Here is a 16,965-nt window from a genome sequence, read left to right as displayed (position 1 = left end):
AATATCTCCAGAGATGGAGATTCTACAACCTCCCTAGGCAACTTATTCCAGTGTTTAACCACCATGACAGTTAGGAAGTTTTTCCTAATGTCCAACCTAAACCTCCTTTGCTGCAGCTTAGGCCGATTGCTTCTTGTCCTATCCTCAGAGGCTAACCTTGTGATACCCTTTTAGATACTTGAAAATCGCTATCATGTCCCCTCTCAGCCTTCTCCTTTCTAAACTAAACAAGCCCAATTCTTTCAGTTTTCCCTCATAGCTCATGTTCTCTAGACCTTTAATCATTCTTGTTGCTCTTGTCTGGACCCTCTCTAATTTCTCCACATCTTTCTTGAAATGTGGTGCCCAGAACTGGACACAATACTCCAATTGAGACCTAATCAGCGCCGAGTAGAGCAGAAGAATGACTTCTCGTTTTCTGCTCACAACACTTCTGTTAATGCATCCCAGAATCATGTTTGCTTTTTTGCAACAATATCACACAGTTGACTCATATTCAGCTTGTGGTCCATGATGACCCCTAGATCCCTTCCTGCAGTACTCCCCCCTAGACAGTCACTTCCTATTCTGTATGTGAGAGACTGATTGTTCCTTCCTAAGTGGAGTACTTTGCATTTGTCCTTATTAAACTTCATCCTATTTACCTCAGACCATTTCTCCAGTTTGTCCAGATCATTTTGAATTATGACCCTATCTTCCAAAACAGTTGCAACCCTTCCCAGCTTGGTATCATCTGCAAACTTAAAAGGTGTTCTCTCTATGCCAATATCGAACTCGTTGATGAAAATATTGAACAGAACCGGTTCCAAAACAGATCCCTGTGGAACGCAACTTGTTATGCCCTTCCAGCATGATTGTGAACCATTAATAATTCCTCTCTGAGAACAGTTATCAAGCCAGTTATGCACCCACCTTATAATAGCCCCATCTAAGTTGTATTTCCCTAGTTTATTGATAAGCTCATGTGAGACTGTATCAAATGCCTTACTAAAATCTAGGTATACCATGTCCACTACTTCTCCCTTATCCACCAGACGTTTTATCCTATCAAAGAAAGCTATCAGATTGGTTTGACATGATTTGTTCTTTACAAATCCAATCTATCGCCTTATTTTCTTCCAGATAGTTGCAGATGAATTCCTTAATTACTTGCTCCATTATCTTTCCTGGCACAGAAGTTAAACTGACTGGTCTGTAGTTTCCTGGGTTTTTCTTATTCCCTGTTTTATAGATGGGCACTATATTTACCCTTTTCCAGTCTTCTGGAATCTCTCTCGTCTTCCATAATATTTCAAAGGTGATAGCTAAAGGCTCAGATACCTCCTCTATCAGCTCCTTGAGCATTCTAGGATGCATTTCATCCAGCCCTAGTGACTTGAAGACATCTAACTTTTCTAAGTAATTTTTACCTTGTTCTTTTTTCATGTTATCTTCTAAACCTACCCCATTTCCACTAGCTTTCATTATATTAGGCATTCCTTCATCATCAGACTTCTTGGTGAAGACCAAACCAAAGAAGTCATTAAGCACCTCTCCAATTCCAAGTTTCCTGTTATTGTTTCTCCCTCTTCACTAAGCAACAATATGTTTAACTGGTTAGCCAGTTTAAAAGATTGTATATCCCTATTTGGTACCTTATGATTTTTCTTTAAAAACTAGAATGATAGAAAATTAGCATGGCACACATTAAACCAATTAAAAACTGGCTCACTGATAGGTCTCGAAATGAAACTGTCATTGAGCAGGTATGTTTCCAGGGGGCCTGTCCAGGATTATTTCATGGCCCTACAATTTTTAACAGTGATGTGAAAGAACAATAAAATAATCTCTGATAGAATCTGCAGAGAACATAAAATTTGGAGAGTAGTAAATAAGGGTAATTTGGATAGTTTGGTAAACTGAGCAAAAGCAAACAATATGCATTTCAACACAGCTAAATGTAAATGTATGTGTTGGGGAACAAAGAAGGTATGTCACACTTACAGGATGGGATATCGCCCTGAGTAGTAAGATGAGGCCCTAAACCAAAAGCCCGTGTAGCACAGGCCTCATTTGAGGCCTGAGGCCTAGCTAACCATGGACAACACTTGGCTAATATAAAACAAAGCTAAGCTGTGAGCAAGAGGCACGCCCCTGCTCACAGAAATTGGGACAAACTGTGCAGGAGAGTAAAACACTAATAGATCCAGGTGTAGAACAGTAATTGGTACTAGGTACCAACTGTAAAACAGTAATTGGTACTGGTCATAAGTTGAAAGCACATTTCAAAAGGATGGTACCACCAGCTTGTTAAAAAAGACCTTAGAACCCACACTCCCCACAGATCCAGACCCAGATTCAGGAAAGGGTCTAAAATGACAGCACAATGGATAAAGATGATCTAATCAAACCATGAGGTACAGGGTGATATCGAAGTAGCATCAGAGGGTGGTAACCTGACAGCGTCAGAGGGTGGCAATCTGACACATCAGGAGCAATGTGTAACATGTTTGCACCCGTATATAAAGTGGTGTCTCGGGGGAACAAATATGGGTCACCACTACATTTCAAAAGGGTCACCAAGTGTCTCTCCAGGTGGCTCTGCCCTTTCCTCCTCCCCCCGTTTTGAACTGCCTTAGGTCACCAAGTCTTCCTGAATTATTAAAATGGGTCCCCGTCTGGGAAAGGTTGGGAACCGCTGCCCTAGATGATCACAATGGTCCCTTCTGGCCTGGGAAGCTATGAATATGCCAACCTAGAAATAATTAGTAATGCAGAGCTGATGTCACTCTCTATGCAAAAATGGGGTCACTGACTAAATATCTTCTTGGCCTCTAAGATGGGAAAAGCCTGGGTACTAGAACATTGTAGGGTGGGAGAGTCCCAGAATCTGGACTCCAGACTGAGCCCAGAAGTCTATACAACAGTGAAACAGCTCTGAAGCCTGAGCCCTGTGACCCGAGTCAGCTGGCACAAGCCAGCTGTGGGTTTCTGTTTGCTACATTAACATATCCTATGGCTACGTCTACACTACAAGATTTGCCGCAAAAGCCTATGCAAATGAAGCACAGATTAGCATTTTTTCGCACTTTATTTGCATACAAGTGGATTAGCAAGGAACCTAAGTAAGGAAGACCACGGAGAAAAAACAAGAAAACTAAAGAGGAGAATTTACCCTCCTATAGCTGGTGTGGGAGAAGGCCTACATGTAGGCTTAGTAAGTAGCCAGTAAAGCAATGCAATGGAAAATACTGTAACCATATAACTGACACACTGTTTAGAAAAAGTAGAGTTAAAAGTGTAAATTAAATGGGATGCTCACTTCATAGTTGCCTGCCATGATGAGTTTAGCAAACTTCTTTGATCCTGCCACATTGCAACGTTCACCAATGTTAACAAAGTTGGTGTAAGGACCAATTCTGAAGGGCTCAAGTCCTAAAAAGAGACAGTTTAGAAAACATTTGTAAAAAGGTGGGGGGAGGAAGATTGTAGGGGAAAAGCAACTTATTTCCAGTCCAAGAGATAAAGCCAGCTTTTATCTGTAGGAATGTGGATTCAACAATATATCAAGCTGGAACTGGACATACATCATACCGCCAGCTATATCAGCAATGGGTAACCTAGGCTATTGAGTGGGCTGCATGAATGGCCCTCCCTCGTCCCTGTGGGCCGCAAGATTGTCGTAACCAAAATGGTTTCCCAAGATAGGGTAGCTTTCCTAACTGTGCTTATGTACTGAGAATTTACAGGGTGCGCTGACTGAACCATAGCAGCACTCTGGCTGGATGCAGGAATGCATGGGTCTCTCAGTCAATGTTTTGTGCAATCAGCACGCACCTCCCTTCATGTGCCTTTGGTTTATATGCATGTTACTTTGGTAATGCCAGTAGGAAAAAAACTATGTGAACGGAAACCAGAAGAATGTGGCAAGCCTACGCATAGACAATGGTAAATCAAATGCCTCGCAGGTGACACAGAGAGCCCCAGGCTGCCTAACTGTGCTAAATTGTCATGGCAATAGACAAAATGTCTCTCAACAGCAAAATTCTTAATTGCAGGCTCTAGCAGCTATAGCTCCTTTGCAATGTGGACATATGGCCAAAATGACTGGTGTAAGCTGGGCATCATACCAGTATAATGTCGGGAGACAACCTCTACAAGAAAGGAACTATACATAACCATAGCCACATATACATATAGGTATCTCTAGCATCCTGATCTTGTAATTGTTCTGGGCACATATCTCTCATCAACACCCATTGGGATTTGCAAGTAGAATGCCTGCATGATTGGGCCTTAGAACTTACTAGCTGGCATGTATAAAGCCAAACAGTATTCAAAAATCAAATTCTAGATTCAGATTTACCATGATTTAATTCCATCCACACCAGTCAAACTGTGTTATAAATCCAAACCAGTAACCTGATATACTAACAGAGCATTTTCTTAGGATCAGGAGACCTGGTTTCTATTTCTTGCTGTGCTACTCACCTGTCACATGACCTGCAACACATCAACTTACCTCTCTAGGACTAAAAACCCCAAACTTGCAAAAAAGGGATAAAAATACTTATCCTGGTGTGTGAAGTGCTTTGAGATCCACCAATGAAAACAATAAAGATCATTATTAAACGAGACTGAAGCCAGTGCACTTGAGGTCTGAGAGACATTTCTGCTGATTATAAAGTTAATAGTTTCAATAATTCTTTAGCTATAACTAGTGATGGGCCCAAACATCAAAGTTTCGAACTGTGTAAAAAACTTTCAAAAGCTGGAGTTTATGGCTATGAAGTTGGGATTTCACCCATCCTTTCTGGTCTCCAGAGAGCAATCGCTAAGCACGTCAGGAGACAAAAGTCTCAACCTGCTGTGTTGTCTCTTACCTGACAACAGCATATACCCTTCTGAAATGGAGGAGGGGGGAATGCGAGGTTTACATGTCTTCACTGCTTCAGCAATTTCCCTGAATAACAGAAAAAGGAAGGCAAAAGCCCCAGAGTTAAGAATATACATATTTAATTAAAATAAAAAACCTCTATATAATATTCAAATGAAATATACTACAAAGAGACACTGCTTCCCCCTGGCAAACAAGGGTAATAAGATGTTCTATTTTGTGCAGCCAAAGGCAAAAATAAATGCTCTTCAGAAACATATGTTATATCCAAATTGTAGCAAGTATATGAAGCTAAAGATTTTTATCTAATACAGAAGGGTAAATCACCATCCCCACTAGATGACTCATTCACTTATGAGTGGGCAGAAGGATCTGCCGCACTAATGCTCAGCCCCATAAGTTTCCATTCAAAACATGGGACTTCTTGAAGATGGACTGTAGCAGCAAGGGACTGATTTCACTAACTCTGAGCTGGGGTGCTTCTCCTAATGGCTCCTGAGATGTCCCAGGATAAACACAACTTTATGACAGCATAGCCATCTTTCCTCGCTTGGCTTCACAATCAGCTGAGGATAATGGGCTATGTCTCCTGCACTCACAACCACACAGATCATCAGAAGGGTTATCTTTTTCCTAATCCTGCAAGAGAGGGGGGGTCTGCCTCTTGTGGACACCAAAAGAATAAAGAGAGGAAGGAAGCATTCCAAATTACTATTTCTAGCTGGACTGTAATGAAACATTTCTCCCAGCTGGACAGAACTGTCACTTTAATCCTCCCAGATCCTTGCCTTGGCTTTGTCTGTCCCTTTGTTCTTTTTCCTTTCAAAGCAGCTTTACAACATCATCATACAAGAGGAGAATGCAGAGAAGAGGAAAGGAAAAGACAGGGTTTTATTCTGGAACTGTTTTAGTCAAGGCAAGTGACCAAATTTATTACACTTGCTTTTACCACCTTCCTGCCCCCACAACAACAGGTCACTAATGACAGAGTACAGAACTGTCTGACCCACAGTAGCTTGTCTGTTCTTTTTGGTGACGGGGTCTTAAAACAAGGCATGGAACTCCAATTTGGAGAACAGGGACATTTTCCTTTCCTGTTCATGTGAACAGATTATCGTGATCTGGGAAGTTACCTGATATGTGCTGGAGTGGTACCACAGCAACCTCCAACTATGTTGACCAAACCATCCAAAGCAAAATTCTGTATGCAGGGAAAAGACTAGTTAGTTTCAAGTTGATAACTACATCCAGCAACAGGCAATTCACAAAAACTAAGATAAGAAAATCTATATTCTCCAAATATCAAGCAAGCTAAAGCTAAAGCTTGCTGAAGAAAAAAGAAATGGAGCAATGCTACTGAATTAAACACAACTCACAGAAGTACATTGAATTTTACCCCTCGTGTTTTCAATACTATTACTTCCCCGTACCATTGATGGTTCCTTCCACTTTATTCACTTCCAACTACTAGTAATGGCATCCCTCATTTCTCTGGCCAAAAAGCTGTGAAGTAAGTTTGCAAATGTGAGTGTCTCGAGCTAAGTGTTGATTTACATGTGTAAAGTTAGGCACTTGCACTGGAGAATAAACAAACAAGGCCAAAGTCTCATAGAAAAAACAGGACTGTGTAGCACTTTAAAGACTAACAAGAAAATTGTCACAACCATATATACCAAAGGATACAATTTTAAAAAATGAACACATATGAAAAGGACATCATGCTTAAATTCAACACTTTACACTCAAATTTGAATAAAGACGCTAATTATCTTACCCATTACAAAGATCGCTTCCCCAATTATCACCTCTAATATCATTAGCTCACAGACATTTACCTCCCCTCCTTGCTCCCCCCATCCATCCCCCTTCTGTTCTGAAATTTGATTTGTCCTTTTCATGTGTGTTCATTTTTTTTAATTGTATCCTTTGGTATATATGGTTGTGACAATTTTCTTCCACTATTTGATCTGAGGAAGTGGGTCTGGCCCACGAAAGGTCATCACCTATTAAACCATCTTGTTAGTCTTTAAAGTGTTACACCGTCCTGTTTTTTGTTTCAGCTGCACCTGACTAACACGGCTACATTTCTACCAAAGTCTCATAGTGCTTCAGATGCTGCTCTCCTGCTGATATTTTAAGTGAGAACTTCTTGATAGTGTCAGGTAAGGATGTTAAGAGGCAGATAACTGACTAATCTTCTAGTCAATACAATTTGCTTCGACTACACAATTAGTCAATAAGGGAAGGCGTGAGGTCCTTTTGTGCTGATTTTTTTCCAAAGAGAGGGAGCGAGTGAAAAGAGCATAAATGCTTGTGATCTGTAACATCTGATCAACAGATCTCACAAGCTAAGCAATCTTCCTGAAATGTAGTGGGCAGAAAAAAGGCTAAAATGACTTAGGGTTTCAACATTTATTAAACAGAAGTTTCTCTTGATCTCAGTCAGCAAGTGCCATCATTCAATAAACAGTTTAAATTGCTGGGGAAAAGTGGTGTTTGTAACATACACAACAGGCCCCACCTAAACATCACCACGGTAATTTCCTAAGAACCAATTAACAATAGTGCTACAGTGAGCCTGCATAAAGTAAATGCAGAGACAACCATATTGCTATTACTACGGCAAATAAAACCCATTTGTGAGAAATATCACATACCTTTATATGCTTGGCAGTCACTTCAGGGGTTTCGTCATAACTTCCAAAGGCATTGGGGAGACCTTGAGACATATTTTTCAGAGTATTACATTGTGTTTAATACTACATTTAAAGCAGCTGCACATTTTGAACTAAAATGCCTCATTGCACTTGTGATAATCATTCAATGAGTTATTGGTTGCTCCTGAAAATGTTCCAGATTCCTCAATTACAGCTAAAAATTTTTTTAAAAACTCAAGCCATTGAATGCTTACTTTCTAACTCTTAGTAGTAATGACATTTCTTTCTTAAAGAATTGTAAAGTTAAATGCAGCAAGGTAGGAAGAAAGCTTTGGAGCTTATTTTTTAAAAGAATTATTACCTTTAACCTAACAGCTATGCTGTTATAGCGCCATCACTTGCTTTCAATTGAGTAGCTGCTACGCTACTAATGAATTTTAAAAAGTAGTCTTTTCTTAATTGCAGAGTTACAAATAATAGTCTGATCTATTCTGTCAGAGTAATATTTTTTTCCAAGCTTCAACTATCCTTTCTCTAAGGGTGTGTCTAGACGACAGGGATTTTTCAAAAAAAGTGGCCTTTTTTCGAAAAAACTTCACCTGCGTCTAGACTGCCATGTTCTTTTAATTTACTTCCGAAAGAACACGGCAGCAGTTTTTTCAATGTCCGAAAACCTCATTTTACGAAGAATAACACATTTTTTCGAAAGTGCTCTTTCGAAAAAAAAGCGCTATGTAATGCAAACTGTGCTTTTTCAAAAGAGAGCATCCAGACTGCCTGGGTACTCTCTTTCAAAAAAGCGGCTTACTTTTTCAAAAGTACTGGTTGTAGTCTAGACGCTCTTTTTTGAAAGAGGCTTTTTCGAAAGTATCTTTCAAAAAAGCCTCTTTCGAAACAGGCTTGCAGTCTAGATGTAGCCTAAAGGGGAAATTAAATTTTGGATATTAAAAGAATATAGAAAATAGTTTAGGAGCAAACCACTAGAATAACAGATACTTGAGCTGCCAGCAAATAAAATCAGTTTACATACATTTTACTGAAGACATTATAGGTATTCGAGTTTTATTTCCCCATCCCTACTTCTTTCTCAGAAAATGTTCGCTTAAAAGCCGCAATGGGGCAATAAAAGAATCTGAGCCTTCAAATTTTATTCATAAAAGTAGCCTCTACCAAAACAAGTAGATTGAATGACTTCATTGGGACTACTCAGAAAAGTATGGGTTGGAAGTTTGAGCCTCCCACCATGCACCTGAAGCTGTTCTGACTGAAGATGATAGGTATTGATGCTCAGTCAAACTTCTAGATCCATCTTTCTGTGACAACGATTAAATAATTTACACTATACAAACTGGAAGGCTAAAATTAACTTTTGGAGATGGTAGAACATAAAAAATAGCGGTAAGATGAGCTAATACAATATGTACACTGTGTTTGACCTGTCAATTATCTACCTAGAGTATTACTTCTAGTGGTATAGAAAGGCTGAACTAATTTACTTTGTGTACACACATAAAAACACATATACCACACACCTGCATTGGGATAACAGATGATGTAGGCCGTCGTACACTTCCCAATTGCTTCTATGAAGGGTCTCATTTCAACTGCTCCTAATGCACAGTTTAAGCCAATACTGAAAAAATAAAAATTGCAAATTTCATATATTGCTGCTTGAAAGCAAAACACAAACAAGAAAACACCTGCAACAATAGCACTCTTCCACGAGTAACTGAGTGTTATGTCTATTAAAGAAAAATAGCAGATTTTATTTATTTTTTATTTACCTCTATTTAAGACAGAGATCAAAGTTTCCAATGTGTTGCCAATGGCTATATTAATACTCCAAAATTGGTATCTCAAGGTTTGAAACTGGTAATATCTTGTTGTATTATCTCTACTAAATCTGTTCTAAATTTACATATAAACTTAAAACATGGGTTTAATTGGTTTGTGTGTATATATTTTTCTTTATATAGGAATTAGATACATTGGCTCCTGAAAACTAATTAAGTCATTGTCTGTTAAACTATAATTTTCAGATAGATCCTGGAAACATAATTAAACTTACCCTCTCCTATCAAAATCTGAAATGGCTTCCCAGCTTCCTCGCTGCCTGGGTCACATCCCCAGAGTGCAGCTTCCTGCCATGTGTTTGCTGCAGCTGCACATGCCGTGGTCCAGGCGGATCACACTTAGGTTTGCAAGGTAGCTGGAGCTCAGGAGCTGCATAGACTCAGCATTCATCCTTTTTCCCACCCACTGCCTCCTCCAGCTGCTGCTCAGGATAGAGGACACTACCTGAAACCTTTGGGTTCTTCCTCCTATCATACCTGTGCTCAACTAACCCTCTCTAGCATGAAGGTCCCGGGCTCCAGACTGACTAGAGTGTGAGCTGTTTCCTTTCAGCACCAAGTCTCCAAATTTTCCAAATATCCCTACTTTGGTGTGTGCAAATGGCTAACTTTACATTCTTAGATTTAAAGTCATCAACTATTCATATTATTTAAATAGCATTGTCCCCAAAGTTTGCAATTTCTTTACTCTTATTACAATTAGTTTATTTATTTATTGGCTTAGATTTTTTTTCTTGTTGATTTTTCAGAGAATAAATATTGCACCAGTGAGATTCCATAGATGAAATTTAAAACCCATCTGCCTGGTATTCATTTTTATTTTGAGAATAGCATAGATAAAACATATGGTTAAGTGCATTTTGTTGAAAAAATAAATAAATGTCTGCCCACAATATGCATAGTGCTGCCCTCTTCACAATTTTCTGTTTAGCCCACGTCAGCTCCACCACTGGTAAGAGACTAGAGTCACCCCCACAGAACTCACAATACATTACTTTCCTTATGCTACCCAGAAACCTGCTCTAATTAGGTACTGCCCACTTCCCTCATGAAAGGATGTAAAAGCTTCATTAGGATCTCAACATCCCATAGGAACATCTTAAATGGTGCTCTTTTATAATACTGTCACTACCAAAAAAAAAAAACCAACCCTGATGTTTATAAAGCACACTGAGGCACCAGCCTGCAGCAACACTGGGAATGATGAAACAAGGTTTGAAATACAAGTGCAAGTGGAAAGTGACCTTCTATCTTAGCAGTATTTGTACCTTCTCCTTTCTACATTGTAGGTATGAAAGTACCATCAGATCCAAAATGCTAGGATTTCATTAGAAAAAGACACTGCCTTCTTCTACAGGAAAAAAAGGGAGAAGGTAGAAAGATCAAAGAACTGTCTCAACCTACCCAGTTCTGATACACTCATTTTCTTGTGAGTTTTAAAAATGCTTTAGCAAAGAAAAATGTATCAGTTAAGATGGCCATACGCAACATTAAACTTATACACTTGAATTTATTCAGCACATATATTCTATGTTTCAGTGATTAGAACATAATAATGGCCATAATGAGGCCAAAGGCCAAAAGCCCATCTAACTGAATATTCAATCTTCCAATAGTGGCCAATGCCAGATGTCCCAAAAGGAATTAAGAGAACGGACAATCATCGAGTGTTCCATTCCTCATTGCCCATTCTCAGCTTCTGGCAAATAAAAGCTAGGGACATCCCTGTCCATCCTGGCTAATAGCCATTGAGAGGCCTATTCTCCATGATTTAGAGAGGTGATATGATCTCTTCTGTCTTATTGGCTAGCCTTTGTTTAGTAATTCTCAACATTCTGTTTTCTTTTTTGACTGCTGCTGCACATTGAATGGATGTTTGCCCAGAGAATTTTCCACAATGACTCTAAGATCTCTCTCTTGTGGAGCAACAGCTAATTTAGACCCATCGTTTTACATGTATAATTGGAATTTTGTTTTCCAATGTGCATTACTTTGCATTACTGAATTCATCTGCCCTTTTGTTGCCCAGTCACCCACTTTTGTGAAATCCCTTTATAGTTCTTCACAGTCTGCTTTGGACTTAATGATCTTGAGTAAAAGTGTGTATCACCTGAAAATGTTGCCACTCAACCTTTTTTCCAGATCATTTATGACTATGTTCAATAGCACTGGCCCCAATCAAGAGCCCTGGGGTACACTACTATTTACCTCTCTCTATTTTGAAAACTGACTATTTATTCCTACCCTTTGATTCCTACCATTAAACCAGGTACTGATCCATAAGAGGACCTTCCCTCTTATCCCAGGGAACTTACTTTGCATAAGAGCCTTTGGTGAGGGACCTTGTCAAAGGCTTTCAGAAACATTTAAGCACACTATATCCAATGGATCTCCCTTGTCCACATGTTTGTTGACCCATTTGAAGAATTCTAATAGATTGGTGATACCTGATTTCCCTCTGCAGAAACCATGTTGACTCTTCTCCAAAAAGTATCTACGTATCTGACAATTCTGTTCTTTACTACAGTTTCAACCAGTTTGCCCAGTACTGAAGTCAGGTTTACTGGCCTGCAATTGTTAAATCACCTCTGGATCCCTATATAAAAATAGGTGTCACATTAGCTATCCCCCAGTCATTTGGAACAGAAGCTCATATAAATGATAGGTACCAAATCATAGTTAGTAGTTTGACAATTTCACATTTGAGTTCCTTCAGAACTCTTGCGTAAACACCATCTGGTCCCGGTGACTTGTTACTGTTTAAATTATCAATTTGTTCCAAAACCTCCTCTGACGGCACCTCACTCTGTGACAGTTCCTCAGATTCATCACCTAAATAGAACGAGCTCGAGTTTAGGAATCTTCCTCACATCCTCAGCAGACTGATGCAAAGAATTGATTTAGTTTCTCTGCAAAGGCCTTATGCCCCTTTAGACAACATTACAGCAGAGTTCTATCACATGTATAAGCTTCTTGAGCAACTTCACCAGCATATTAAGCACAAATATATTTTCTTTCAACATCAGATAGGAAAGTGCTACTCTCAGGGTCCGCTCCTGAATACAAATAAAGCTAACAGTCTTACACTGATGTCAAAGGGAATTTTCAATGCTCCAGGTATACAGAGTAAGACCTTTAACATACAATCTCCTGTTCACTCCATGTCATGCTGCTAATGGACTACAAGTCACCCCTCCACACCGACAAAAGTAAGAGTGCTAGAATGGCTCTCATAAATTGTTTCTGAGCAGCCTTCCCCTAACCACGCATATCAACAATAACTTCTACTGCTTTAAAAAGGACACATGCTACTCCAAAGTGATGGGAAGGAGACAGGACCATAGTCTTGTTCCAATCTCCCAGTAGCCAGCCGAAGTAGCCTGCCACAGAGAAGGCTGTAATATGCATATTTCTATAGAACTTCCCTCAATTTGGAGCAGTTCAATTCAGGACTGGGGTGGGTAGGTGAGATGTTTCACATGTGCACCTGAGTGGGAATTGCGTCGGTGACTGAATCAGAGAAAAGAATTTGCATGCTGACTGTACAATTATTGAGAAGTAACCATACAGACAGTATACAAATCCCTGGACTCCAGTTGGCTTATATTAGCCATCAGGGAGTGGGGATCTGTACACTGTACAATTATTTTTCCATAACTAAACAACGTGCAACTCCCCTTATGCTAACAGGTTGTGATCTAAGAGCTTAGTCTACAACTTTACTGCATTTCTGAACTCTGTTTGCCTTGGATCATTCTATTTAAATATACCATAGCTTTCAATGGAATTCTACCACCCCCACGTCCCCACTGAATTTTGTGTTTAAGCACAGATAAGTCACTTATGGACCTCCAGACATACATATCATGCACTACGGAGCAGGGCATGTGTCATTACAAAGGTGCAAAGATAATTTATTTTCATGAAATAAGGAAGGGTTCCAAAGCCAGGATTGCTGAAGCGAAGTAAAGATAAGGGTAGTTAATGAAGCCATCCACACTAAATGTAGATAAATGCAATTGATTCTACAGTGTTATGTCATGTTTGATTTATAAGATGACAGAGTAGCTCACTTATTTTTTTCAGGTTATCTCTTCATCTTAGCCAGCTGCATTTCCTTTTGCCTTATCTGTCTCTTGGAACATAGACTCATCGTCGCTCTCTCTGTGCCTCACCTCAGTGGCAAGATATTTTCGAGACAACTGTGTAATTAATGAATGTCAAAATACTCTGACATTCTCAGTGGATTTATTACACATCAGGTACCAAAACCATTTCTCGAGACTTTCTGGGGGATTTATCCTCACAGCAGAAGCTGACATGAGGACAGCACCATTCAATGTTATCATTTTGAAAGTATGCCCATCAGAAAAGAGGGATGTAAAGGGTTAATTGGTTCACTGGTAAGCATTGTCTTACTGGCATGCTTACCAGGGTAATGGATTAACTGGCGCCCAGCCTGGCTGGAGCAGCACCTGCCCGTGGTGGGATATACAGGGCCCTGCCTGGCCCGAGCAGCCCCACAACTCCTGTGGGAGGGGGACACTGCTCCAGCCAGGCCACACCCACCTCAGAGAAAGCTAATCCAACATTTGAGAACCATTCACTGAAAATGCCCCATCACCTGTCCTCAGACACTCAAATAGCAAGAACTGTTAGCAGCAGTACCCTAACCAATATCAGCTATGCTGATGGTGCACAGAGTGAGAATGTGTGTACAATCCTTAATCGTGACCCAAACCAAAACACTGATTTACATCTCCAACTCACTGCTTTAAACTGTACTCTGGAGAAAACTGAAGGCATGTGCGAATGTCAGAAAACAGGTATAATGGCATTAGACAGAGACAGCCAGACTCTCATATACACCACTTTGGTAGCACAATGGGACTTTAAAGTGGGGTTAAATGTAATTCACTCTCACTTTAAGGCTTTGTTCGCTATAGCCATGTAAAGTGGGATTACAATCACAATCAAGCACAGAGTATTCATAAATTTTGTATTATAGTTTAATATATTCTCAGTTTCTGCTCTAGTTCTCCTTCTATCCTCCCTAAAGACACTAGAGAATCATGAGCACTTTATCTGAGGCCAAGACCTATGCCAAGCATAGATCTCTAGGCTGTGATAGTGAGTGAATCAAGTTCCAAGAGATTCCATATGTTACATCTATCGCAATGTCTGGTCTGGAAAAGTAGGTCCTTGAAGAAGGGGTGGGAAGTGGGATGTGTCAGAAAAGCTGGGTTCGTTGTTTGATAATACAGTCTTGCAAGTCTGCTTTGCTGGGATGACAGACTGCTGTTTTGAACTGGGATTTTGTTGTAAAAACAAAGAGTGGTTTGTCACAACATGCACTACTACGTGTCTAATAGCAAATGAAAATATTTAAAAATCTCAGGAAAACTTTGCAAACTATAGGCAATTACTTTTTTGTGTAAATCTTTATGTAGCTAGAGAAAGAGGCAGAAAAGGATATAGAAAAAATCACAAGGAAAGGAGGAAAAAGAGGGGGAAGTACAGTTATATGCAGGTCTCTGTCTTATGCAGCTGCCAAATTTTTTGATTAAAAAATGTCTAACATTTATGTTAGCATGGATAAAATATATTTTTGTTAAATAATCACCTAAAAGTGACAGTATTTTTCAGAATATACTTTTATGAGAAAAATTCAGTGAACATTTCAAATTCTATAACAAATTAGGGGAAAGGATGTTGCAATGGCATCTCATCATTTAACCATATGATCTGACATGGGGATCTCTTTTCTCCCACAAAATAGATCTAAGCTCCCCCTACTCCAGATAGTAACTGTCTTTGCAAAGTAAATTTGAAAGCCTGGGCTTCAGATTCAAACATGGCTTCAGAAATTAGTTTTACAACAGTTTGATCTTGTCTATATCAGCCAGCTACACAGCGGAAATCAAAATAGGCAGAACCATCATAAAATTCAGCTTGAGCTCCACTGTCCAATATGGTTCACTGTCCAATGTGGATCGGGACTCAGTTCACACATCATTTGGGGGAAAGGAAGATAAAGGAGTAACTCTCATCTGAGAGAGAATGGACAAGCAGCTTCATCTCTCTATATGAGAATTCAATTCTTTCACCTCCTGCCCTGCTTCTGAAGACTGATACAATGCGATTCACTTAAGTTTTGGCTACACTAGATTCATAAGTATACCACAAACATTTGAATATTACTGTGTTAATAGCTAGTTGTTAAATGTAAGGTTCTAGCACAGGGTGGGTAAATACTAGGCTTGCAGGCCACTTCTGGTCCTTCCTGGCGGGCCTTCACCACTATATTTACCTGCGCTTCTGCCGGTACCTGCGCCTCTGCCGGTACGGCCAATCACAGCTTTCACTGGCCACGGATTGCTGTTTCCGGCCAATGGGAGCTGTGGGAAGCAGTGTCCCAGTCCATGCTGCTTCCCACTGATCCCATTGGCTGAGAATGGCTATCCACAGCCAATCAGAGTTGTGCTTGCTGGTACTTGCAGAGACACAGGTAAATCTAGCTTTGGCAGCCCACCAGGGGTTAACCCTGGTGAACCACCACTGTTTTAGCATAATTTCCCTTGCTAATACTGCCAGGAACTTTGTTAAGCTGCATAACATAATAAGGACACATAAGTGAGGGGTACATTACACCTTGGTTTTCAGGGAAAATAATTTCTGCTACACCAGACAAAGAAACCACACTACAATGCACTAGTGACACACATGGTTAAATATGGCTGCAGATGGCATGGTTAGCATGTTGACAGGGTCTTACAAAACTTACCAGTAATTCTGGTCTTAAAGTAATAGACTGTAGAAAACACATTATCTTACCAAAGTGGCTCACTGTGGGATACACTTATGACAAATGCCTCTCCTGTCTGGCCAGAGAGAGTGCGTCCACTCTTATCTACAATAGTTCCAGAAACCTAAAGTACAGAGGAGACAGGGTGGGGAGGAGAGAAGACAGAAGAGAAGAGCTTTTGTTACTAATACTGTACTCTCAAAAGCCAAAACAAGATGAACAGCGCTTGGTTCAAAATGATCACAGTCAACCCAATCAGGAAATGATTTTCTGTGCAACTTCCCCAAATGTTCTGGCAAGTAAAAAGATAAACTTTCTGACTACGGATGTAAAGGGTTATCCAGCTAACCGGGAAGGGGTGGAACAGCTCTCCACTCACTCCGGGCAGGGGGCTGTTTCAGCCCCATGGGGCCCACAGCACACAGTTATTATTTAAGACCAATCCTGCGATGTGCTGTGTATCAGCAGATCCTTTTGCCCACACAGTGCCTCCCGTAAGTCACAACAAACACCAGAACTGGAGGCTTTATATTGTCAACTTTCTGGGGAAGGTCCCTGACTTTCTTTTAAAAAATTCATCTGTGAAGGGCAATGAACAAATATGGAGCTATAAAATAAAATACTTTGGCCTTAAAAACACTCCATATGATATGAGAGAGAAATGTTTTCCCGCTGTCCTAAGAACATCAAGGTAAATTCATCAAGACAAGGCAATTTTCAAAAACATATTATTTGCGTGTTATACTGTGTGTGTGTGGGGGGGGGGGTCCTTAG

At 40.0% G+C, this 16,965-nt stretch overlaps 1 protein-coding gene across 2 annotated transcripts in view; it reads right to left on the bottom strand.

Annotated features, from left to right (window-relative positions):
- The window catches only part of MTR (5-methyltetrahydrofolate-homocysteine methyltransferase), a 78,704-nt gene that overhangs the window by 43,784 nt on the left and 17,955 nt on the right, over window positions 1-16,965 (bottom strand). For both annotated transcript variants that reach the window (XM_075924814.2, XM_075924813.2), the window contains exons 8-13: window positions 16,221-16,315; window positions 9,066-9,166; window positions 7,534-7,595; window positions 6,010-6,077; window positions 4,863-4,942; window positions 3,302-3,414 (exon numbers count right to left, since the gene is read on the bottom strand). In XM_075924814.2, coding sequence (XP_075780929.2) covers window positions 3,302-3,414; window positions 4,863-4,942; window positions 6,010-6,077; window positions 7,534-7,595; window positions 9,066-9,166; window positions 16,221-16,315 — 519 coding nt within the window. The remainder of the gene's footprint in view (window positions 1-3,301; window positions 3,415-4,862; window positions 4,943-6,009; window positions 6,078-7,533; window positions 7,596-9,065; window positions 9,167-16,220; window positions 16,316-16,965) is intronic.

The sequence above is a fragment of the Pelodiscus sinensis genome, chromosome 3 (genome assembly GCF_052426305.1).
Source record: "Pelodiscus sinensis isolate ZL-2025 chromosome 3, ASM5242630v1, whole genome shotgun sequence".
NCBI classification, from domain to species: Eukaryota; Metazoa; Chordata; order Testudines; family Trionychidae; genus Pelodiscus; species Pelodiscus sinensis.
This window is presented reverse-complemented; position numbering and strand designations above follow the sequence as displayed.